At 38.5% G+C, this 26,454-nt stretch overlaps 1 protein-coding gene across 8 annotated transcripts in view; it reads left to right on the forward strand.

Moving 5' to 3' along the window:
• Window positions 1-26,454, forward strand: part of znf512b (zinc finger protein 512B) — a 171,645-nt gene that overhangs the window by 64,644 nt on the left and 80,547 nt on the right. For all 8 annotated transcript variants that reach the window (XM_053643640.1, XM_053643634.1, XM_053643637.1 and 5 more), the window contains exon 4: window positions 21,767-21,966. In XM_053643640.1, coding sequence (XP_053499615.1) covers window positions 21,767-21,966 — 200 coding nt within the window. The remainder of the gene's footprint in view (window positions 1-21,766; window positions 21,967-26,454) is intronic.

A 26,454-nucleotide genomic window follows, 5' to 3' on the forward strand; every position in this document is an offset into this window, starting at 1 on the left:
AGCAATGATTAGAATGTTTTACTCCCCTGATTTCTTCTTCAAAATAATCAATTTGTGTACTAGATCCCTTACCTACATGTTTCTTAAAACAGATTATTACAGAAGTAATCAAACCCCTTCTAAAAATAATCAATTCTTTCCTTAGCACTGGCTATGTACCTAAATAATTTAAACTAGCAGTTATCAAACCCGTGATTAAAAAAACCTGACCTCTACCCCTGTCAATTGTCCAACTACAGGCCAATATCAAGTCCCCCTTTATCTCCAAGATCTTAGAAAAGGTTGTAGCACAGCAGCTATGCTCGTACCTACATAGGAATTACATACATTAAATGTATCAGTCAGGATTTAGGCCTCATCATAGCACAGAGACAGCGCTGATTAAAGTGGTAAATGACCTACTACTGACCTCTGATCATGGTTGTGTCTCCTTGCTTGTGTTGCCTGACCTTAGTGCAGCTTTTGATACCATTGATCATACTATTCTCCTTGGTAGACTAAAAAACATGGTTGGTATTAAGGGAACAGCCCTCTCCCGACTCAGGTCTTATTTGACTGATCGCCATCAGTTCATAGATGTAAATGGTAACTTCTTTATGCATACTGAGGTAAAGTTTGGTGTTCAGCAAGGTTCTGTTTTAGGCCCACTCCTCTTTTCTTTATATATGCACTACCTCCTTTATATATGCACTACTGTTATGCTGATGACACACAGTTGCATGTTTCAGCAAAGCCAGATGACAGACACCAGCTTAATAAAGTTGAGGATTGTGCAACGGACATCAGACACTGGATGCTTATTAACTTCCTTTTACTTAATTCTGACAAGAAAGAAGTACATGTACTAGGACTGCATGCAGCTAGATGTAAGCTTTCTGATTACATAGTAACTCTGGATGGCCTTTCTGTTTCATCATGTGCAGCAGTAAAAGACCTTGGTGTGATTATTGACTCCAGTCTTTCATTTGAAGTTCATGTAGATAATATTACTAAGATAGCCATCTTTCATCTAAGAAATATTGCTATAATAAGAAAGAAAATGTCACTACACAATGTAGGAAAATTAGATCAGGCTTTTGTCACCTCTAGGATGGATTATTGTAATGCCTTACTGTCTGGATGTTCCAGTAGGTACACAAACAAGCTCCAGTTTGTGCAGAATTCAGCTGCAAGAGTCCTTACTAGAACCAGAAGATATGACCACATCACCCCTATCTTATCCACACTGCTCTGGCTCCCAGTAAAATTTCGCATTGATTATAAAAGCAAATCTTTTATAATCTGCCACGCCCACTTCGATCAAAAGGTGCAGGCTATTTGGTGGTACCTTGAATAGTGATGGCTACAGCAAGGGGAAAAACTTTCTCTAACAAAGCCTCACAGTTATGGGACAGCCTTCCAATTAGTGTTCGGGACTCACACACAGTCTTAGTGTTTAAGTCCAGGCTGATTTATTTGTGTAGTCAAGCTTTTTGTTAATAGTTTTTTCTTAGGTAAAGAAGCAGATCTAGAGGGCTCACAGGCATAGAGTGTTGTAGTGAACTGGGATGTTTGGATGCCGTCTCCAGCCACCACCCCACCCCTTTCACGTATCACCAGGTTTGTTGATAGTGGAGTGGCCGGCTGCTTTATGTCCCAGGGCGCCTTCATGTCTGTGTTACCTTCTGGCTCTCCCTTTTAGTTATGCTTTAGGTAGTCTTGCTGGAGTCCCTGCTTGCACTCAAGCAAAGTACATTGTCCTTATCCATTAGGGGACAATAAGCATACCTAATAATCTCTCCCTCTCTCTCCTTCTCTCCCTCTCTCTGTCAAGCTACACACACTCCTGAGATACCAGTGATCCTGACCCCTTCTGCTCTCCAGACCTGCCTGATCCATCCTGATGCCCTATTTCTGGTTGGAGTTCTCATCGATTGGAAGTCACATGCTGCTGCTACTGAGGATGGCCCCACATGGTGCAGCCTAAAGATACATTACTGAGGATGGTACCACTTCAAAACCATAAAGATGGCTTTGGACCTCAATTCATATGAACAGTTATGCTGTGATGGCTAGGACTACAGTTGCTATTATAGCTTTAGGACTGCAGTTGCCACAAACAGTTGTAATGAATGAAAACTGTAATGAATTTCCTGGTTACACAATTGCACTATTTGACCACGTAGTATTAGCACATTTCTAGAAGGGGTGTATTTATTTATAATCATACTATCCAGTGTCACCCAGATGAGGATGGGTTCCCTTTTGAGTCTGGTTCCTCTCAAGGTTTCTTACTCATATCATCTCAGGGAGTTTTTCCTTACCACCCTCGCCTCTGGCTTGCTCATTAGGGATAAATTCATACATTTAAAATCTACATCCTGAATTTATATATTACTGTAAAGCTGCTTTGGGACAATGTCCATTGTTAAAACTGCTATACCAATGAACCGAATTACCTGCACAGCACCTCAAAGTATAAATAAACTCTCAGTTCTTATACTCTTTGTGAAGTATAGGCTCTGTGTCTTGTTACCAATCGATACCAAGCCGTTTATTTATTGCATGATATTTTGGTTTTGACCTCTGCTGCCATTTATGTTGTTGGCCTTGCCTGCCCTAGTATATGTTGTTTGTTCATCGCCTGACCCTTGCCTGTTTTTATGGTAAACACTGCTATAAGTCCACCACATGGGAAATGCTGGTGACTAGGATGTGTCGAGAACCGTCTTCCTTTTATTTGTATTAAAAGCACTCAAATAAATGTAATGATTAAATCAGTCCATTAACAACAAATTGCAAAGCTGTGTGCTTGTATTCATTCCCCTGTGTGTGGTCAAAGGTGGTATTCGCTTCCTGGCACTTGCTTCTTCCATTCTTCCTACTTCCTGTTTCCACATAGCTCCATTATGTGTGACACCTTCTCTTCACCTCCTATAGAGGACTCACACATACAAACACAAAAGCAACCACACAAAACAATTCTTAACAATAGTAAATATTAATATAAAAAGTTATTAAATTAAATTCAAACAATAATATGGCTCCTACACCTGTTTTCTGATGACAATTTTGTATTACATCATTGTTCAGTTTGCTTTCATTTATAAAGCATTCAGTACCTGCACTTACGTCCTCATCTGCCTCCTGACAGTCCTACAGCAATTAAAAAAATAAAATAAAAATTATATATATATGTATATAATATATTAATGATTAGCAAATTAGTGGATAAGAAATGTCACAATATGATAAAGAGAAAAGAAAAAAGGTGTGAAATGAATCATGACATGATTGTGTCATGTCACCAGGCTCTCCATGACTGTTTTTGGCCAGTATTATTTTGATTATGTGATCTGCTTGCAACTCTTCCTAATGTTCAACCTGTAGTTGATGGAAACACAATGATGTCTATGCCTTTTGACAAAATAAAAATATCTGGTGTTTTCTCTGCCTTGTGTAATTCCTAATTTATTACTTTAAAGATGACTTGGCAACCACAGGTTAAGTCTCCTTACACTTCCTTGATCTGGCAACTGCTGTGAGGCCTGGCCATATCTCTTACCCTCTGGGTGCTTCTCAATACTCAAATTGATGCTTCTTCGTTTCCTATTGCCTCTGTCCTCTAGCCCGTGAGCCAGAAATTGATCGAAGTCAGCCATCTTGAAAGACATATCAATTCTCTAATTGCACCGCAAAGCTAGAGCTAGGTATGAGGATACACAGGTGTATCAAATTCGAAAGTGTTTCTTGTCGAAAAACCTGACGCACATATAAATTCCCCTCCTATTTTATATTTGCCACAATCTCAAATAAAAAGTCCTTTGATGAAGTGATGGAATTTTGTGTGAAATGTAATTAAATATGCTTACAGTGAGTATTGTAATGAATTGATCCTTGCATGTATGGATATGCAAAGCTGCACAAAAAATGTGATAAATTATGCATTGTTCATTAATTCATTGTTGAATAACCCAGGTATTTCACATATTATCAGTGCTTTATTAAGAATATTGTTATTAACCAAGCTCCAACAACATAACAGCAGATCCCTGAAGCGCAGTGGGTTAATCCAGCTGAGCACAGTCATCATTAATTGACGTCACTTTGAAGTGACTCTTGAGAGAGCGAGGATATTCAATTTGACTTGCTTCGATTCCTCTCTCCTCGCATCTCATCCTTGCATCCTTTCTTCGCATGCTAAGGGGATGGAGCTAAGACATGAGGAATGGAAATGAGGATGCACAAATAAAAAATGAGAAGCATGCGCTTTCTCTCTCTCTCTCTCTTTCTACACCTTACCCAGCAGCAGGACCTGAAGCCATTTGAATTTGTTGTCTTGACTCTTTTATATAGCCAGGGTTGTAATACAGTGGTGGCTTATCCAACTATCCCCAAATTTAGCTTGTAATTCAGGTTTGTTTGTTTGGCTTGCAGTTTGTTGCTGGGTCAATCACCCCCATTTTAGTAGAATTTTTGCTTTGCGATTTTGCAATTGTTTTCAGTCCCTTGGTTAGGTAGTGTGAGTGATCCAGTTGGACTGAGAAACTGGTCCTTTTTAAGGTTTACACTATTTTTCCTTCATTATTTTTGAAGTAATCCTGGATGAAGATTTGATTCTCTGTTGGGAATAAGCATTCAGAACCGTGCATTTTGGTTACTACAGTGTTTGCATTTAAACCTTCCCCATGCCTGGCAAGCCTCAGAAGTTAGAAAGTGGTTAGGAAAATTAGGCAGGCATCTCGGGTTTCTCATTTATTTCTTTAATTATTTGCCTTTCATTGCATTGTGATATAAAGCACACAGCACACACCAACAGTACTCCCTGGCTGTAGGGGTATTGGAGTGTTAATTGGAGGGGTATTGGGGTATTAAAGTTAAGTGAGTTAGTGTGCTATTTATTAGCTATTGTGTAAATGGGTCCATGATCCTGAGTTTAGTGTTAGCAGCTGCTTATAAGCTTAAGTGAAGTTTCATGGAGTTTTGAACTTCTTTTAGTGATTTGATGAGAGTTGAATCAACACTGTGCATGTTAAATGTAACACTTTCTCAGTGTGTATATAGGTCCACACTAAATAGTTTACGCTATATCGAGTGTTGGTATCTTACACTACTTTCAGTGTTGAAATTTTAACACCATCAGTGTTGTTTTCATACTGATCAAATTCTGCATTTTACACCAAACATTGAATACTGTTTAAAGCACTGGTGTTCATTTCTCACTCCACAAGAGTGACTTGTTCACTTAGTGCTAATTGCTGAATAACTGAATTATTGGATCTCTATACTGTAGGTAATTATGCTGTTTCTTTTTAACCTACTATGGTGGATTTCCACCTTCACAGCAAATTAAATGTTTGTTATCTAGCAAACACTGGTGTCATGTCAACATCGAATTCGGCGACTGACTCCATTTCCCATAGTGTACCTCCGATTACATTGATGGCTACCATGGACACCAACACCCAGTTCACACACTCAATTTCACCTGATTACTGACTACACACACCTGGACTCAATCACTGCCTCACTACATAATCACACAAAACAGCTATTTTCCGAAGTATTTGTTCAGCTTTGTTCGTCCAGCTGACATACCAAGCCTTTGTTTTCTGTTTGACTATCCTAGTTTTGATCCTCATTTGTTTTCTTGGTATCTGATTGTAATCTCATCCTCTGATATACCTATCTGTATGTTGCCTGACCTTTTGCAGGTTCTTGGAATTTGCCATTGTTCAGATTGTGTGAATTTGTTTGTGTTTTGAAGTCTTTATTTTTAATAAAATAATTCACTGCAACTGTCACCGTCTCTGCCACCTGACAAGTATAATGTCATTTTCAATGTAATTGCATCTAATCAATCCAGCTCTATTTTCTGTCCCTTCCATATGAACCCAACTGGTACGCTCAACGTTTCTCTTTGTGATGGCTTGTAAAGGGTCTGACAGTGTTGCACTATGAGACAACTACACCACCACCCGGATTCTCCATCATATCCATGCAGTGAAGGGGAAAATCCAGGCAACTGTACAGCATGGTCTGGAAAGGTTGGCGTGAACCATGTCTTGATGAGGCAAAGAGTGCTGCAGTCCCTGCAGTCTCACTAGAACTGTATTCAGACTCTAAGGTCATCCAGTTTGTGGTCAAGGGACTGGACATTAGCTAACAGTATGCTGGGCATTGGTGTGGAATGTTCCTTGGCTCGTACTCGGTTTCTCACGCTGGCTCATTTTCCTTGTCATCGCTGCGTCAGGAGAGTAAGTCCATTGTTTACCTGGCTCAGCATGATCTCCAGAGGCCAGTCGGGGTTGGGGTGAAAATGAGAATTAGAGTGGTGAGTAAAGTCTGTTCCGATGTTTATTAAAGTTTCTCGGTCATATGTTATATGTCTGTCAGCTAGCTCAAGAATAGTGCAAAAAACAAGGTAAAGTACACAAAAATTGCAATGTGGGTTGCAAGCACTAACATGGGCAGCCTTTCTAAGCAGTGCCATCTTATACCATATGAATGTAAGTAAGATAAGATAAGGTAAGCTAATATTTATTAATCCCCAGATGGAGAAATAAGGGTGTCACAGCAGCAGCCAAAAAAAAAAAAAAAAGAAAGAAGAGATCAAAGGGATATTAAGGAGAACAATACAGGGATATATAAAGAGTATATACAGGATGTATAAATATGTTTAGATATAAGCACAAACTCTATATACATTATATATATCTATATATACAGGTAAAGAACTTAATTTAATGTTCACATCAAACATCAGAATGAAGAAAAAATTTGATCTCTGTGTCTTTAAGCATGACATGACATGATTTTCACACACAACAGTCTCTTGACTTTACATAGAATGGTGCGAAAAACAAAAAAATTTACTGTGAGTGGAGAGTTTACAGGCTGAAACACATTGATGATGAGAGAGATCAAAGGAGAATAACCAGACTGGTCTGAGCTGTCAGGAAGTCTATAGTAATTCAAATAAGTACTCTTTACAACCATGATGAGAAAAGGATCTCAGAATGCACAGCACATCAATCCATGAGGTGGATGTGCTACAACAGTAGAAGACCAGATGATCTTTTTTTTTCTAATCTTCTTCTGTCACGTTTGATGAGCCTGTGCCTATGATAGCTTGTTCTTGGCTGTCAGGAGTGGAACCCAATGTAGTCATCTGCTGTTGTAGCCCATCCACTTCAAGGTTTGATGTTTTGTGAATGCAGAGATGCTTTTCTGCTCACCACAGTTGTATAGAGTGATTGAGTTACTATATCTGTCCTGGTAGGTCAACACCCACTCTGGCCAGAGAGAGACAGTTTGTATGTTTCATCAAACCTTATCTTTACAGGTCAAGGTCAAAGGTTATCAAAAATCAATATTATCTTGACAGGTGCAGGTCAAAAGGTCAGCACCAATCATCCTTATTTTGACAGGTGTAGGTTAATGATAAATAATGTTATGTGTGTTCCTTCAAATAGATCAATCAAATTAACCTTTGATCTTCACAGATGAAGGTTAAAGATAAATAATGTTATGCGTGTTCCCATAGATCAATCAAAATAAACCTTATCTTTTTGGTTAATGATTATTAATGTTAGGTTTGTTGTAATCTGCTGTGTTTCCCACACAGCAGATAAATAATAAGGTCATAGGTAAATGATTGTCAATAGTACACGAACACTTTAAATCTGGTTCTGGTGCATTCCTATACACATCTGATGAAATAATAAGGTCCTAGTTAATGATTAATAATGATAGTCCTTCCCACACACATACATAAGTCTGATGAAATAAGTAAATGATTAATAATGATTTCCCATAAATATCCAGCCAAAAATATGGCACACAGAAGATACTTCCTGACCAATCAGAATAAAGAAATCTAAAATGCTCCATCCACTAGTGGGCAGTATATACACTATAAGGTTTTAGAAGAAGACCACACCCACCCTCTTAATTTTAAATACTCTGTATGTGGAATAATGTGTATGAGTGTTCAACTATGGCTGCTTGTGCTAGTGCACCAAAAAAGTTCACTCTACTCTGGGAAGATTAGAAAAAAATTTAGAGCATGAAAAGATTCAGTATTGGGTAATGTCAAACGGTTGAATAGTTTTGTTTTCAATAACGGTAACGGTCTGATGAACCGACCAAATAGTGAATGTTGATTCAACATTGAAAATTTATTTATCACCAATACTGACCCATACAACTAAAAATAGATGTTGAATCGAAGTCTCTGTGTTATCTGGGACAGCATGACTGCGAAAGTATTCAGAAAATTATACATGAAGACACAGTCAATAATTCATTAAATTTTGCTAGCTGGCTACTTACCAAGATTTGCAAGGGGTTTCCACGTGGTTTTTGCCATGGTGTTTCCTTGCTTATTGAAACATGTTATGCAGATAGAAAAGCAGATTTCCCTCTCTTTGCGATTTGTTAATTGTGGCCACATCATGATGTTTAGCTGCATAACTTACTCAATTTCTTAAGTTGTTGTTAAAGATGAAGAATATTGATATGGAATGAGTAATTACTCCATTCTCAAATATTTTGGTTGAAATTTACCAAAAATATTAAGGATATCTAAAAATATAATTTAAAAGAAATTCTAATTTCTTTTCATGAAATTAACTTAAATAATAAATGTAGTGGTCAAGCATCAGCTGTGAATGGAGAGGAGGTGGGTTAAACTGACAGGCAACGTGTGATGATTCTGACCTGTGTCTTGTTACCACCAGTCTATGTATTTGTGTCTCTTTGTGCTTTCAGTGACTGCTGTAACAAGAAAGAGAGTGACATAGCTGGAAAAGCCTGCTAGAAACACATTGGAAAAATTAGCTATTTTAGATTCTTGCATTCTCCACCATTATATGTAAGGAAAGTTTTGATATTTGGATTAAGTTACCTGTAACTTCCCCACCAAAAATGTAGGAGACATTAGCAGATTACCTTGGAAGGGGAAACTTTGCTCATTTAATATTTCTGATCAACTATTCATCCAGTGATAAGTTGAAATTTGTGTATTTATTAATTATGCATTAGATATTACCTCCATGGCCACCGGTAGTAATATCCAAGATATAGTGAAACACTACAGTGGTGCTTGAAAGTTTGTGAAACTTTTAGAAATTTCCATATTTCTGCATAAATATGACCTAAAACATCACATAAATTTCACACAAGTCCTAAAAGTAGATAAAGAGAACACAGTTAAACAAATGAGAAAAAAATATTATATTTGGTCATTTATTTATTGAGGAAAATGATCCAATATTACATATGATAGCGGCGTCCTCAGTCACGCAGAGAGTCTGAGCGTCATTCTCCATCAACTTTTCAGGCTGAACTTGGTTGGCTGTGTCAGCAGACTCAGGCGTCATCAGAACTAGGTTGTTCGTGACGTCGGCTTCAGGCGTGAGCAGAACCTGGTTGGTCGTGACGTCGACTTCAGGCTTGAGCAGTACCTAGGTGGGCGTGACGTCGGTTTCAGGCATAAAGAGAACTTGGTTGGTCAGCAGACTCTGGCTTGAGCATAACTTGGTTGGTCGTGATGTCGGTCTCAGACTGGAACGTGGCGTGGAAGGTCACATTGTTGATCTCAGACTGGAACGTGGCGTGGAAGGTCACATCTTCGATCTCAGACTGGAACGTGGCGTGGAAGGTCATGTCATCAATCTCAGACTGGAACTTAGCATGCAAGTTCACCTCGTTGACCTTTAGCTGGAACTTGGCGTGGGAGGTTGCCCCGTCGCCCTCAGACAGAACGTGTCTGTGGGTCTCATTCTGGAGTTCTGGGGATGAGGTCGCCACGTGGGTCTCAAGTTGGAACGCTGGAGACAAGGTTGCCTCATTGACCTCTGGCTGGAGCTTGGCAGGTGAGACCACCTCGTAGGTCTCGAGCTGGACCTCTAGAACCGAGATCACCACGTTGACCTCCGACTGGAGCTCAGCAGAGGAGACCACATAGTGGTCTTAGGTGGGAGCTTTGAGAAGGAGGTCCCCCAGTTTGCCTGTTCATAATAGGTGGTGAACGGGATGTCAGGTTCATCTCTGAGGCAGGGCTCCCCCAAAAGATCCTCCAAGACTGCCCTGGATTCTGGACTGCTGAACATCATCATGAATTGTCCCACAAACTGAGTTACGTTCTCCAGTTCCCTGGATCCCATGGCTGCTAGACACTGCGCCCACTGGCAAGCTTAGCCAAAAAAGCGGTACAACATGAACCTTATCCATTGCTTCTCGCTGGGCTTGGGGTCCGTTAGGCTTGAGAAATAAATCTGGCAGTCAACCAGAAAATATTCAGGGTAGCCAAAAAACCCATCATACCGATCTGGAAGATCTACGAAAGTCCATTGCAGAAACTGGATCGAATGGGGGGATGGTTTGCTTAGCGTGTCGTCTCCTCCGTCGTCCTGCTGCATCAATGGTGAGGCGTAGTATTCTGTCCTGTAACTTAGGTAATGGAGGTTAGGATGGATGCAAATGCAGTAAAAGGCATTTTATTAGAGAGAGAGGCAGGCAGACAAATCCAAAACGGTAATCCAAAGCGTGGTCCAATAACAGGCAAAAGGTCAGGTGATATACAAACAGGCATAAATTGGGTGAGGCTAGAATTGAAAGTGAGAAACGAGAAACAAGGTTGAGTTAACATGAATCAAAACAAAAAACAATGAACAACCGCTTGGTAATGAGATAAACTCAATACTACGCAATGTGCACAGAGACACGAGGGGTTTATATAACGAACATAATCATGGGGTAAACACCGGACAGCTGAAAACAATGATGGTACACATTCGGGAAACAACCAATGACAAAACAAGGGTGGAGACAGAAAATAACCATAACAAATGCACGTGTCCAATGTAAACAAAGTCAATGTCATTGAAGACCGAAAAGCATGTGTTCGCTAAGAGCTCGCGCACCGAGCTAACGCACGAGCTTGCGCTTCGGTTTTCCGAGCACACTGCAATACTGCAGTGCTGGCTCGAGGGGAAAATGTGACAGCAGATATATAAAAAATTCAAGCACCCCTGTATATTAAGAGCATAGTAATAAGATTGGCAGCTCAAGGCAGCAGACTTATAAAGCAAGTAAGACATGAATATTTAAGATAGATGAGACTTTATTAAACTATTCTACAACACAGAAACTAATATAGCACATAACACTCACACACACAAATAAACAGGGGTGAAAATGGCTTTGAACAGAGAGTATGAAGTTTCAAGTTTCTAGCACCATATGCTATTTCATAGACCATGGCCTGATGAACCATCATCTTATTAATTTACTTTCACTTCTTTTAGAAGGGCTTTAAACTTGGTATTATATGCACCAGTTTAGCTTGACTTTTGAATTGTTGTTCCAAATGGGGATTCCCTCGTTATGTTGTCATGTAGGCGGGATTCCTGCAATGGTTGTTCATCAGTCAGCATTTGTGTGGCGTCTTGGAAGACCAGTTGGAATGATGAATGTAATGGAGTCTCGTAGGCAGGTTGTTTGATGAGCTGGGAGGTGGTTCTAGACTCATGGAGCGCACACATACCACACAAGACATATATTGGTTGCTGTTAACACACTACTAATAGTTAAACACAATGATCATACTAGTACTACTATACTAATATGCCGCTTTTCCACGGCAGGTACTTTCCCCAAGAACTAGAGACTTTTGGAGGTACACAGTGTGCTTTCACTGCAGGGACCAGGGTCTAAATTAAGTTCGCAAAGTCCCTACTTGGGAGGTGGTACTTTTTCAAAAGACAGGAACTTTGGGGGGTGGGACTTGGGTGTTGAACATGCTGATTGGTTGAGTACAAGCAACATTTTTTTTTCAAGCAACATTTTTTTTTTCAACCACCATTTTTAAAAGTCTGTTGTGGTGTGTACAGTAACTGTTGTTTATTGCGATTCAAATCAACACAATGGAGTTACGACCGATTGAATCTCCTCCATCCATGTTGTTGTTGCACTGTCATTATCAGATTTCAGACAATAGACTGTCCATTTTTAAAACACGAACCTTTATCCAATTTTTTTTTAAAAATATAATTCGTTCGCCACGGCAGTGAGCGCACTGAATGCTAACCACTAAACCACAAGTTTAATTGCAGCAAACTCTTTTGTTACTGTTCAAAGTTTTGTGTTCCAATCCTGGGACTCATTGTTCTGGGTAATTTCGGTGGAAAAGCTAAATGAAGCAATTAGTGGCAACTAAGCATGATAGTTCCAGGATAACACATGGAAGAAAGTAGACGGTTATAGTTGTTAATGTATTATTCTTGCAGTACTTGTCTCTGTAGGCTATATGGAGTGCTCTGGTTTGGGATGTGTAAATTTTAAGAGCACAGAGTAAACTTTGTGTTCCTGGCTGAGGGAGAAAAATGTCTCATTCCCTTCCTGAAGTTATCAACTTTATGGGTGAGAGATTTTGTCTGTTGGGTGAGCCATCTGGTCCTGGTGCTTCATTTAAACTAGCATTAAGAAGGCATGCAGTTAATCTAGGTTATGGTGACAGTACTCCAGTATTTGAGCGAGACATCTGGTCAGAAAATGGTGTTCCCCGAGTCTACGTCTTTTATGATGTGAAATGAACTCAAAGTCCAGTGATCCTGCACTGTGGTCTGGGGTATTGGTTTGCTTTTCACCCTGCTTGTGGCATTCCAGGGGGTGAATTATGGCTTTGGTGTGACTCCTTCGGCCAGATAACTTCTTCCAAGGCCATTAGTGTTTATCAAAAGTGTCGTTTGTTTATTCACAACCCAGTCTAACTGGTACCAATCTTGACAGAAACTTGACTTTATAGCCTGGATGGTACGAGGATATAGATTCAGGCCCCCAAGGTGAAATGTGGCTCCTTGTCTTTATTTCTCATGTTCCTTCCTCACTGCCTGGTTCGCCCTGAGGTCCTACACACACACACGCGCGCATGCTGCAGAGCATGAACTTGAACGTGGTGGAGCTAAAGCCACGAGTCTGTGTCATCTAGTCATCTAGTGCAGCTTAAGAATTGACTATTTGATGCAAACTTGACAATGAGTATCTCCAAGTGTGATTGTGGACAGGCCACAGGTACATACAGTTGTGCTTATAAATTTACATACCCCTTGCAGAATCTGCTAAATGTTAATAACTAAAAACTAAATCATAAAAAAATTGAAGAAGAATCATAAAAATTGCATTTTGTTTTTTTATTTAGTGCTTCCCTGAATAAGCTATTTCACTTAACAGATGTTTACATACAGTCCACAAGACACAGGAATAACTGAATTTACACAAATGAACCAGTTCAAAAATTTACAGACTTGATTCTTAATACTGTGTGTTGTTACTTGGATGATCAGTGACTGTTTTTATGATTTGTGATAGTTGTTCATGAGTCCCTTGTTTGTCCTGAGCAGTTAAACTGCCCACTGTTCTTCAGAAAAATCCTCCAGGTCCTGCACATTCTTTGGTCCAGCATTTGACCCCTGCATATTTGACCCCTTTACAACATTAGCTATGTGATGTTTAGATCTGTCTTCTCACACTTAGGACAATGGAGGGACTCATACTGTACATAACTATTGTATTACAAAAGGTGTAAACATTCATTGATGCGCAAGAAGGAAACAAGATGGCGCCATTGTGTTTGGCATGCATCTGTTGCTCCTGGTGTTATAGTAATTTTAAATTTTAATTTTAGCTTATTATGGCTCAGATACACTTATGTATGACCATGTAATCTCTGATAGAGATTAGAAATTCAGTTTTGGGCTTTAGCTATGCTGTTTCAGATGTCTCTGGTTCGTATCCTCCACCGTTCCTGTCGGATATCCCTAACTACCAGCATCGACGACCTCTTGTTACCCCATGGAGGAAACGCCTTAGGCATTGTGGCAAGTGGAGCGGTCTTACAATTAGACTGAAAGCTACATTGGGGTATCATGGCTGCCTTGCTTTTTGGTGCATTCAGGATGTCTCTTATCTATGGATTCATCCTATTCTTCCCAGGATTTTCGACAGGCCTTTACAGTACACATTTTCCCAAATACGACATGATCGAGTGGACGCTCAACTTCTTTGCTCACTCAACCATGGAATAGAACCTGTTCATGGATCTCAGTTTCTCAGGATGGTATTACTGAATGTTCAGTCATTGCTTAATAAGACCTTCATTTTACATGACTATTTCACCTCACATAATCTGGACATTCTTTTCTTGACTGAAAATTGGAAAAAAGATGGTGACCAAACACCGTTTACTGATCTTGTCCCTCCAAATTGCACTTTTATTAGCACACCTCGGATGTCTGGTCACGGATGGGGTCTTGTGGCAGGTTTTAAATACAATTTCCATGTCCGAATCATCCCATTCGTTAGTTTTGAGTTACAAATGTTTCAAATGGAAATGGCTGCTGATCCTGTTCTGTTTGTGATCATGTATAGACCCCGACAGTAAGATAATGTGTTTTAAATGAGTTTGCTGACTTTCTGTGGGGTGTAGTAATAAAGTTTGAAAATATTTAGTTACTTGGTGACTTTAATATTCCTGTTTGCTGTCCCATAAAGACACGTCCCAGGGATTTCTGTAATCTTACTGACTCATTAAATTTTACGTAGTGGGTGCAGGGACCCACACATGTCCAAGGTCACACTTTGGATCTGGTTTTTACTCATGGCTTTTCTATTTCAGACACTGAAATTTGTGACACCGGCTTTTCTGACCACAAATCTATTTATTGCCGCCTTTCCTGGTCAACCTGGTGTCACAGCCCTAACAGCCTGATGGACTTGTCATTTCACAGTAAATGCCCAGGACACAAAATGTTGATGAGTACCTATGTTCCTTTAGCAATACCTGTCTGAACATCTTAAATTCCATTGCTCCTATGAAGGCCAAGCGGCTGTGGAAAAAACCTCAACGTGTTAAATGACTCGATTCACTCGCTCAGACAATCTTGTAGCTATGAACGCAGATCGCTTAAGGATAGGTTGCAGGACTCTCTTGCAGTATTTCAGAAAGCGGTCAAGTAGGCAAAATCTAAATATTTGTCAAAGATCATCAATGATAATTACAATAGTCCCAAAATACTGTTTTCTACTGTTGATTCTGTTTTAAATCCAGTGGTTAATGTTTTTAGTGATGTTGTCATACATCAAGGAGGTAACTCTGGACTTCAGTTCCCATCAGCCACTGCACTGGACTACAATATGTCACATGACCACCTGCACCTGAGGTCCTCGCTCCGCTTTCCTGCTTGGCTGAGGACGTCGCTCTGCCTTCCTGCTCGGCTGAGGTCGTCGCTCTGCCATCCTGCTTCGCTGATGACGTCGCTCTGCCTCCATGTTCCGCTGAAGACGTCGTTCCTCTTCTTTGCTGCGCGCCATATGTCACTCCCCCTTCCTGCTCCACGGAGGACATCATTCTCCCCTCATGCTCTGTGTAGAGCATCGTTCCTCCCTTTAGTCTCACGGAGAACCTCTCCTTGGCCTCGCGGAGAACCTTGCTCCCCTCTATGGCCTCGTGGAAACCTTGGAGCTTCCCTCGGGCCTCGCGGACAACATCGCTCCCCTCTCCTGTCCTGCTGAGGAAGTTGTCCCGCTGTCCTGCCATGCAGACGTCGCTCTGAGTTCCTGCCCCACTGAGGATATCGCTCTGCTTACCTGTTCCGCTGAAAACATCGCTCTGCTTACCTGTTACACAGAGGACGTTGCATTGCTTTCTTGCTCCACTGAGGACGCCGCTCAGCTTCATAGTTCTGCTGGGGACATTTTGCCCAAGGGGCCAGGACCACCAGATGGAGGGAGTTCATTTTTGGGTGTTCCGGGAGACGTGCCCTTGGGGGGGGGTTGGGGGTTAGTTCTGTCATATATCAAGGAGGTAACTCTGGACTTCAGTTCCCATCAGCCACTGCACTGGACTACAATATGTCACATGACCACCTGCACCTGAATCACGTTTCTGTTAATGAGCACTCCTATATATAGTCACTGTTTGCACTGCTTCTCTGTCTTACGATTGTCTTAGACCACCGTGTTCCATGTTAGCATGTGTAGTGATCTTGTTAGTTTATGTTTAGTTTTTGCCACAGTATTATGCCAAGTTGTCTTAGTGTCTTTGTTTTGTTGTTTGTTTGTTAATTAAACTTTTTGAATATCTGCGATTGCTTCCGCCTCCACCTTGAAACATGAGAGATGTGTCTGAAACTACATGCGAAAAGTTTTTAGCATTCTTTGCTGAGAAAGGAGTTAGGTTGAGACCCCAAAAATTTGCATTCTGATTCTAACATCCATGAGACACCATGGAGCTCTGCTACTTGGTCCTCCTTTGATATTACTCTTCCTACTTGCACAAATATAATTTTTTTAGACCCACTATCTATTCTCATGCCTGCTCACTTTTTAAAGCAAGTCGTAAATACTGTTGATGCAGACTATTTTTTTTGTAAACTTGAGTCTGAGCACTGGAATGGTCCCCAATAGCTTTAAATATGCAACAATTACTCCAATTTTAAAGACCCCAAATTCAGATACGTCTATCCTAGACAACTTTAGACCAATCTCTAACCTACCTTTTATGTCCAAAATTTTGGAGAAAGTGGTGTTAGTACAATTAAGGGCCTTTTTTAGTACAAACCACATTTATGAAACTTTTCAATCTGGTTTCAGGAAATTACACAGTACTGAATCTGCTTTATTAAATGTCTCAAGTAGCATCTGTAGCCAATAAGATGTCACTTGAGACTTTTAATAATGCTGTTGCTTTGATCGTGGCTTTTGACATGGTTGACCATAATGTACTCTTCTCTCATTAAAAAAATTGTGTTGGCTTTTAGAGGTTGAAAGTGGGATTTCTGTACGTATCGGACAATATACAACTGCTCTTCTGACTTGTGGTGTTCCTCAGAGTTCCATTCTTGCTCCGACTCAATTCATGATATATTTGCTGCCTCTGGGTTCGATTTTTCATTAATATGGGATTTCCTTCACTTGTATGCTGATGATGCTCAGTTGTATCTCCCTTTACAACCTAATGACAAACATGCAATGGGAGCTCTGTTTGCATGTATTCAGGAACTTAAATTATGACTGACAATTTTCTAATATTAAATGAAGGTAAAACTGAAGTGATTCTGTTTGGACCTAGTGATGCTTTTAATGTCAGAAATTATGACCTTGGTTATCTAATCCAATGAGTCACCCTGTGTGCAAAAAACCTAGGCTATCGATTTGATTCTGGTCTAAAGTTTGATAAGCAGATAAATGTGGTAGTTCAGTCATGTTTTTACCATCTTCATCGCCTGGATAAAGTCAAATTGTTTTTATCATGTAAAAACTTTGACAAAGTAATCCATGCATTTATCACTTCCCAGCTAGACTATTGTAATTCGCTCCATTATGGGATTAATCAGTCGTCCATGGAGCGATTGCAAATAGTCCAAAATGCAGCCAGACTTTTGACTGGCTCATGTAAATTTAAGCACATCACCCCATGTTGATTTCCTTGCAGTGGTTGCCCATAAATTTTGAGTGGAATTCCAAATTTTAACTTTGTTTTTTAAATTATTACATAATCTTGCACCTGTCTATCTAGCTTAGTTGTTGCATCCACACAAATCATCGTGACCACTGAGATCGGGACATTTAAGAATGCTGTCCATCCCTAGGTCCAGACTGAAACACTGTGGTGATCAAGCATTTTCCAACACTCTGGAACAAGCGCCCTGTAGCCATCCAAACATCGCCTTCTCTTTTTGTTTTTAAATCTATTCTTGCATCCTATTTATGTGAACAGATGTTATTAGTCTAAAATATGTCTAATAGTTGTATTATATTGCTTTGTAAAAATTTTTTTATAATTAATTTATTTGTTTTTCTCTTATTTTATGTACAGCACTTTGGTCAACCCATGGTTGTTATTAAATGTGCGCTATAAGTAAAGGAAGAAGAAGAAGGTAACACGATACATTAAGAGCCAGTGCGATGTAAACATTTGAACAGGATGATCTTTGTAAATTGTTGTTATTTTGTCTTCTGGGAGATATGTAAATATCTTGTGGTGCTTCTGAAAGGCAGTACTAAAAAACATAAGAACTTTAAAGAAAATAATAACAATTGACAAAGATCATCCTGTTCCAAAGTTTACATCACCCTGGCTCTTATTGTATCATGTTGCCTTCTTGAGCATAAGTGAATGTTTGCACCTTTTGTAATACAGTAGTTGTGAGTCCCTCAATTGTCCTAAGTGTGAAAAGATAAATTTTAACATCATATAGCCACTGTTGGAACGGGGTCAAATATGCAGGAAAATGCTGGAAAACCAAAGAATGTGAAGGACCTGGAGGATTCTTCTGAAGAACAGTGGGCAGACCTCTTGATGTTCCAGCCAAGAATTAGGAAGGAATTTTAATGTCCTTTTTTGCAATGTTATTAGGAGAACTTAGATTTTTACAAAGCTGTATGTACTACATATGTGCTCATGCAATATACTGTTGGAAACCTAAGACTCTTGTGATTCGACTGATATAAACACTTAAAAATACAGTCACAACAACAGCTACAGTCACCGTCTTTGCCAGACCACCAGCATACACACAAAGGAACACCAAACGAAGCCAACTCACTTATGAAGCCAGATAGCAGTCCACTCAATCATAACATGTCAACAAAAACAGTCTTGTTACACTGCCAAAGGCCCAAACAATCTAATTATGTAAAAATATTTAGTCCAAAACACATTTTCTATCAATAAATCCACAAGAATTGCTGCTGCGTCGTTCCAAATCATCTCAGATTATCACGTTGTTCTTATCTCTGCAGCGCATGAGTGAACACACCTAAATGCCAGAGCTCAAAATGGCCCCCGGGCTGTGACCTATCGCATGACACCTCATTTGAACCAACAGGAGCTTCCATGTCCTGTCTATAGGCTTCAAAATCCAATGAGAGTCTGTGCTTCATCAAGGTCCTTACCCCTTTCCTACGTGAAACGTGCAAGCTGTATAATGGTGGCTAGGGGGACCATCGTGTAGTCAGTGACCTGCTGAAATGAATGATATATTGCTTCATGGGTGTGTTTCAACACATCAGCTTAAAAGTCCCTATGTAATGCTCTGTAACCAATGGCACAAGAACGTGTAAACGTACACAAAGGTTTCAATTATAAATATATATATGAAAATACATAGAAATATACACACAAATATACATTTTGTAGATTGCTGGATTTGTGAAATGATAATTATAAGGAAAATCAAGAGTAGCAGCCTTTTTATCGTAGTTATGTGTACATGGTTACCAACAGCCCTTTGGAGTCTCCAAAAGGCTTCATGCTGTGGTCCAATTGTATTTTTCAGCTAATAGCTCCCAGCTATAAGCATATGCAGGCCTCTGTATGCAAAATAAATAAATAAATAAATAAATGAAAATCAGGCAGAAAAAACCTTCTATTTCATTGTGTTCAAACCTCTATTACTCAATACCAGTAGCACTTACAGTGATTCTGACTCCTGGGGACTTCAGAGTGTCCCCTTTCAAAAGAGCCCAAAACCATGTATGTACTCCAAATGGTTCAAGAGGAGCTTTAATTTTAGTTTGGGTATACCTTGGATAAGCGTTTTAGGATAATTTTACTGAAACTTCATGGGGTTAACTGCTCAGGACAAACAAGGGACTCATGAACAACTATCACAAAACATAAAAACAGTCATTAATCGACCAAGTAACAACACACAGTGTTAAGAATCAAGCATACAGTATGTAAACTTTTGGACTGGTTCATTTGTGTAAATTCAGTTATTATTGTGTCTTGTGGACTATATGTAAATATCTGTTATGTGAAATAGCGTATACAGGGCAATACTAAAAAACAAAATGCATTTTTTATGATCTCTCTCTCTCTCTTTTAATTATTAACATTTTGCAAATTCTCCAAAGGTATGTAAATTTGAGTACAACCACCTAGGTAAAATTGTTGGGCATGTTCAAGTCTGTCCAATAGGTAATAAGTTGAAGGCTGTTGTATTTTTCTGTTTAGTCTTCATGCCGAGAAACTTTTGCAAGCATTTTGCTACAGTTGTTGCTTCATTAACCTACCTGCTTAGTCCTAATGTCCCTTTTGTTTGGTTTAAGATGTGTCAGTTGGCTTTTAAAAAAATTAAAGGCCTTGCTGAGTACAACTCCCATTCTACCAGCTTATGATTTTAGAGTGCCTTTTAAGTTAGCTATTTATGCTTGCAATTTTTCTGACTCCCTAGAGCATCCTGTGTGTTGTTACTCTAAAACGTTTGAACACCAGAAACTCTACTCAGCAATTGACAGACCAGCTTGTCTGGTCTGTTTCAATTAATAATCTGATCAACAGTGGTGCTAGTACAGTCCAGAAGTGCTTACAGAATTCAGTAGTAAAGCCATCAGGACATTGTGCTTTGTTACTAGTGCTTTGTTAATATTATTATTGTATGCACTGCAAACAATTAAATCTTAGCAAGTAGAAATACCTTGAATATAGTCAAATCTATCTTGTATTTCTTATTATAAGACTACAATAAACCAAATATAAGATTATTAAACCTATTTCAAGCCATTTGTACTAATTACAAGCTTGAAATTGTCTTGTTCTATTGGCAGATAATTATGCTAATTTTAAGTTTTTATTTCTAGAAAGAAGCAAAATTACCCACAAACAGAATAAGAAAACTTCAAGCTTGAAATAAGTAATAATGCCCAGAAATAGGTTTAATGGTCTTATATTTGGTTTACTGTAGTCTTATAATAAGAAATACTAAATAAATTTGACTATATTAAAGATATTTTCACTTGCAAAGATTTGAAGACTTTTTTTTGCAGGGTAGTCTTTCCTGCTGTGCTCTTAATGACAGATATTTTTGTTTTTCATTTAATGAGTTTAGCTAGAAATTTTCCAGATTTATTACTCTATTCAAAATGTTCATGTCTGCGTCTTTGTAGTCCCATTCAGGGTGTGCCCCCATCCCATGCCCAGTGTTCCTGGGATAGACACCAGATTCACTGTGACCCAGACCAGGATAGAGTGGTGTTGAAGAAGACTGGTATTGAAGAAGAATGAATGAATGAACATTTTATAGCCAGTAATATAACCCAGCAATCCATGAATTTGTAGATCAAGTTTAGCAAAATTGTCTGATTTATTTGTGCTGCTTGCATTTGTCTAGGTTAAAAACAAAAAATACAAATGTTTCTGAAATGCTGTGTGAATGCAGCAGACTGTTTATTATTATTATTATTATTATTATTATTATTATTATTATTATTATTATTATTATTATTACTATTATTTATTTATTTATTTATTTATTTATTTATTTTTTATTTTAATAGCAGGCTGTCTCACATCCCACATAAGATGTTTTTTACATTCTGTATTTTACAGCACCAACACACATTTGTTGTATAAACATAGAGTGCCAAATTCAGAGGGCAATGTCAGTTGCATATTTAATATTTTTCTTGTTTTGAACATGAATGGAAAAACTAACACAAGCCCTAATTACTGTGTAGCAATGTTTTCTAAATATTCAGCTTGAAATTATTCAGTTACAGTTTGTCAAATTTGATTGACAAATGTGCACATCTACTAAAAATAAAATGTAATATTTTATTACATTTGCATGATTTAACTGTCACTGTATTTAGAGTAAAATGCACTTAAACATTCAATATGACCACTAAAGATTAGGCTAAAACTAGACTACTTAAAAACAGTGAGTAAAAACTGACAGTAATTTAACTGTCTGTGTCTGTGTGTACTCATGTGTATCAGGAAAGGAAGTTCAGTTATGGCTGTCCCTACTGCAAGGCTGTGTTTGCCACAAAAGTGCACCTGCAGAAGCACAAGCTGTGGAATCATTCAGAGAGGGTCAACATGGACAGCAAGATAGCAATGACCATGGAGCCAATGGCTGAGCCGAAAGCCAAGCTGAAAATGCAAAAAAAACCTGTAAAGAAAAATACTAAAAAGAGGTGAGAGAAGCACTATCACATCCCAACATTTCACCTTTGATGCCAGTTATTGGCATTGATTCATACAAAATTGACATTGGCTCATACAAATATCTACTCATTTAGCTTGACTTACAGGATGTATATGATTCAGGAGAGCTGCAAGAGATGATTTCTTTACTTGTGTGCCAACATTACTCTATTTACAGGTATTTAGAGGTGTTAGTAACAGTTAGCTAAAATACAATATTTTAGCACAAATAGGTTTTGCTGTTAGAATGTAGATGTAATAATATTGACTTGCTTCATTTCATGCCATGGACAAATTTTGAGAACAGCTAATATAAAGACAATAGAGAGAAATAGAGGTGAATTTTCATTAGCTGTCAAAATTTTAATTAGTTTTGACTGGTTATCAATCATAATTCTCATTGTATGGGAAATGGCTCAGTTTATACAGGAAGCACTGGAAAGGCAAGCAATATTGGTGCTTCACTGTAAATTTGATCAATCTCATAAAATTATGTTGCATTAGTTAATCAGTCTAACGGAATATTCCCCTTTCATGTTTACTGTTTTAATTAGAAATTAAAATGACCAACCTTTAAATAACTTGGTTTCTGAAGGCTTAATTCTGAATATATTCAAATTAATAACCACAACAAAGAAGTAACAGGTTCAATAATATAGCATTTATTGAAATAGAAAAGAACAACCATCAGATAACTACTTTACTATGACCCTAGTTTTACAGTATGTTGTGTATGTGTGAGCATTTGTACTGAGCTTATAAAAAATGTATTATCACAAACCACATAAGAAACGGTTTCGGAAGTTCTGTTTTATGGAAGTAATAATGTTCAACATGTGGTAATAATTAGTCATCTATGGTTATAGATGAATTATCTTAAGTAGACTAATTATTGATTATTGTAGACCAGGGGCGTAAGTATACCCTTTTCACTGGGAGCATGAGCCCCAGTAAAATTTTGCTGTGCCCCAGTAAAATTTTCCTGATGAATCATTGTCTGATGAGGTAGATTACAGTAGATGTTCTTTTCTGTTCATTGAACATTATCATTTACATCATTTGAATTATTTAAAACATGAAGGCTGATTATAACGCATCCTCTTCAATCATATGCCATGCCCACCTCATTGTGCTCCTCCTCCCTTCACTTTTCCCAGTGGAAAAACCTTGACTTGCAGTCAGATGATAATTCATAATATGACATTGTAGCTGAGGAGAGGTAACTACCAGGCTAATGCTGATCGCTGTCGCTTATCGTTAATGTGAATTTGTATTAAGTTGAATGAGGACATCCCATTTTCCAGATTTCTAATTTACTTGGCACAGATTTTATCGATAATGTTAGCTTGTTAACTGCTAAAAGAATGCTTGCTTGTCTCGTCTAATTTGGCATTCTGCCACAAACAATGTGATTTAGTCATCATCATCAGTGAAAGCATTTTGAAGTGATTGGTTCATTTGGGGGATAGTTAGTTAGTTTAATCATGTAAATGCTAATTAAACACACCTGCCTGTAATGACATACTATACACTTATACTATGCACTATACACTCTGCCATCTAGTGTATGAATTTTAGAAGGGTAGTATTGTCTCAAATGACACATTTTCAGTACTGCACCAAGCCAGAAGTATATGCTGTTTCCTGGTTGAGGGCAAATTACGTCAAACACACGTAATGTGATGGCACTAGCATTAGTGAAATAGGCAAACAGAGGGGCCAAAATGGCGTTCATCCATATTGACACATTTTGAGTGGTGTCACCAGGCAATTCAGAGATTTACATGAAACTACACATGATAACCCTGATCATTTTCTTGATGATTTAGTTAAATTGCTCCTCTTCTATTGTGTAGCTCATCAGATCCATATGGGTAAGAAAAGAAATAGAGAAAAGGCTCAAGTTAAAGAAACCGACATGGCGACTGAAGAAAGCAAAGCTGTCAACAAATTTCTACAGACTCAGAAGTACCACTTGCTACAGTGAAATATTCTGAAAAGCAGCCAATATAGGTCCAGCATAGGTGGGAACTTCTTTAATACTGTTTTTTTTTTCCTCTGGGTGATTCCTCAAGGAATTGGTTGAGAAAATGCCAAGAATACATTTCTGGAAGTTCTTGGAAAAAAGGGTGTCTACTTTGAAGATGCTAAAATACTAAATTATTTTGGATTTTTTTATTACAACATAATTCCCATAGTTCCATTTGTGTTATTCCAGTACAGAGCCCCTAAAGGGACATGGTGGTAGAAAAAATTTGGGATGGGAGGAAAAAAAAAATTCAAAGCTTTTGCGTTCTCTCGCAAACCTTTTGCGTTCCCCCGAGAAACTTTTGTGTTTCCTCGCAAAGATAGCCTACCTGTTGTGTTCTCTCGTGAAACCAGTGTTCTCGCGAGAGACTCACGAGAGGCCGACGAACTTGCGGTGGTTCGCGTTTGTATCTTCACAGCATCACTTGAGTAATTTTTTCGTCGAGACAATGCTCTTTCACATAATATCCTTTTCAGGTGTCTTTCACTAATGTCAAAACCGTGCCTCAAACTAAGCACAGACTGTATTTCTTTATATTTGAGTCCAAATTCAAAATAAAACTCTATGAACCACTCCATTGTGAACCTACGGAGCTGTCAGAACCACTACTAGCGGGAAAATGAACAGGAAGTGTTTGACCGAACTCATAACAGGTTTTGCGAGGAAACGCAGAAGTTTCTCGGGGGAAGGCAAAAGTTTTGCGAGATAACGCAAAAGCTTTAAAAAAAAAAAAAGTTTTCTCCCATCCCAATTTTTTTCCACCACCATGTCCCTTTAGGGGCTCTGTATTCCAGAGTTTTGTTGACTTTATTATTATTCTAAAATGTGGAGAATTTTATTTATTTTTTTTTTAATTAGTGTGTCTAAACTTTTGAGTGGTACTGTATATCTGAAACAAAATTTACTTGTGCCCCTCTAACAGATCACAAATTGATTTCGATTTTGTTTGATGGGTATATGGCTAAGGGTAATATGATTCATGAATACTGAAAATTAAACAACAATCTGCTTTCTGATAATTATTTTGTGGAACAGGTTAAATTGCTACCATATATTTTTGAAAACAAAAATTTTAATTTGGTTAACCGTTGAATTCTATTGTGCTTTTTGGGAGCTGATGTAGAAAATGCTGTATATGGCATGTATAAAGAATGCTTAGAAAATAAAAAAATGAGTGCAACAATGAAACAATGTGTGTCCCGTCTCGAGACATAAGGGAGATTAGGATGGATGCAAGTGCAGTTAACAGTTTTATTGAGGGAGACACAGGCAGATAAATCCAGATCGTAATCCAAAAACGTAGTACGAAAACATGCAAAAGGTCAGGCGATCGGCAAACAGGCATAAACGGTGCAAAGCAGGAATCAAGGTCGCGGTCACGGAAAACAGGGTCAAGATACAAAATAAGAAACATAAACTATGACTAGGAACTGGGAGCGGAAAAACCAGCGTGGACTAAATACACTAATCTAACAATGAAACATAACATGGACAAAGACTATGACTAAGACTCTCTATATCTAACGTAACTATCTATAACGTATCTAAACTAAACTAATCTAATACTCTGCGCCGTGTGCTGGGAGGCGCGCGATATATATACACACATAATTAGTGTGTTAAGTGCTGACAGCTGACACCAATCTAGACACACGCTTAAACAATAGCCAATGACAGAACAGGGAGGAGACATAACAGAAACATAACAAAAGCACATGTCCATAGTAAACAATGTCACGGTTGTCAACATACGAAGAGCGGGCGCTCGCGCACCTTGCTAGTGCACGCGTGCCCACATGCTCTCCAGTGCACTGCTTAAAGGGGAAACCGTGACGATGTGTTATTAGCTTAATTCTAAAATCAGATAAAGATCCTTTACTCATTGATAATTGGAGAGCAATTACTTTATTAAACATCGACTATAAAATTTTAGCCTTAGAATATGCAACCAGACTGAAAAGTGGTTTAGGTAACCTAAAGAACAAATTTCAAACTGGATTCATGGCTAAACGTCATATTAGTTCTAACATTAGGTTTGTATTAGACCTATTAGATTGTAATCATTTTGCTAATCTAGATGCACTCGTTTTATTTCTCGACTTTCATAAGGCGTTCGACACAACTGAGCACCAATTGTTGTTACAGGGTTTCAGTGCATTTGGTTTTTGAAATAAATTCATTCAAACAGGTAAAATGCTTTATGAAGGCATTGATAGCTCAATTATATTACAGGCTAATATTTCTAGAAGATTTTCTATCAATAGAGGAGTGAGGCAGGGTTGCCCAGTATCCTAGCCCAATAATTTTTTATTGTAGTGGAGCTATTATCAGTATAGTAAGAAACCCTAATTTTCATGGTATAACATTATTTAATAGAGAAATAAAAATTTCACTCTTGGCTGATGATACAACTTTATTTTTGAAAGATAAGAGTCAAATCTGTAATGCA

The sequence above is a fragment of the Ictalurus furcatus genome, chromosome 15 (genome assembly GCF_023375685.1).
Source record: "Ictalurus furcatus strain D&B chromosome 15, Billie_1.0, whole genome shotgun sequence".
Classification (NCBI taxonomy): domain Eukaryota; kingdom Metazoa; phylum Chordata; class Actinopteri; order Siluriformes; family Ictaluridae; genus Ictalurus; species Ictalurus furcatus.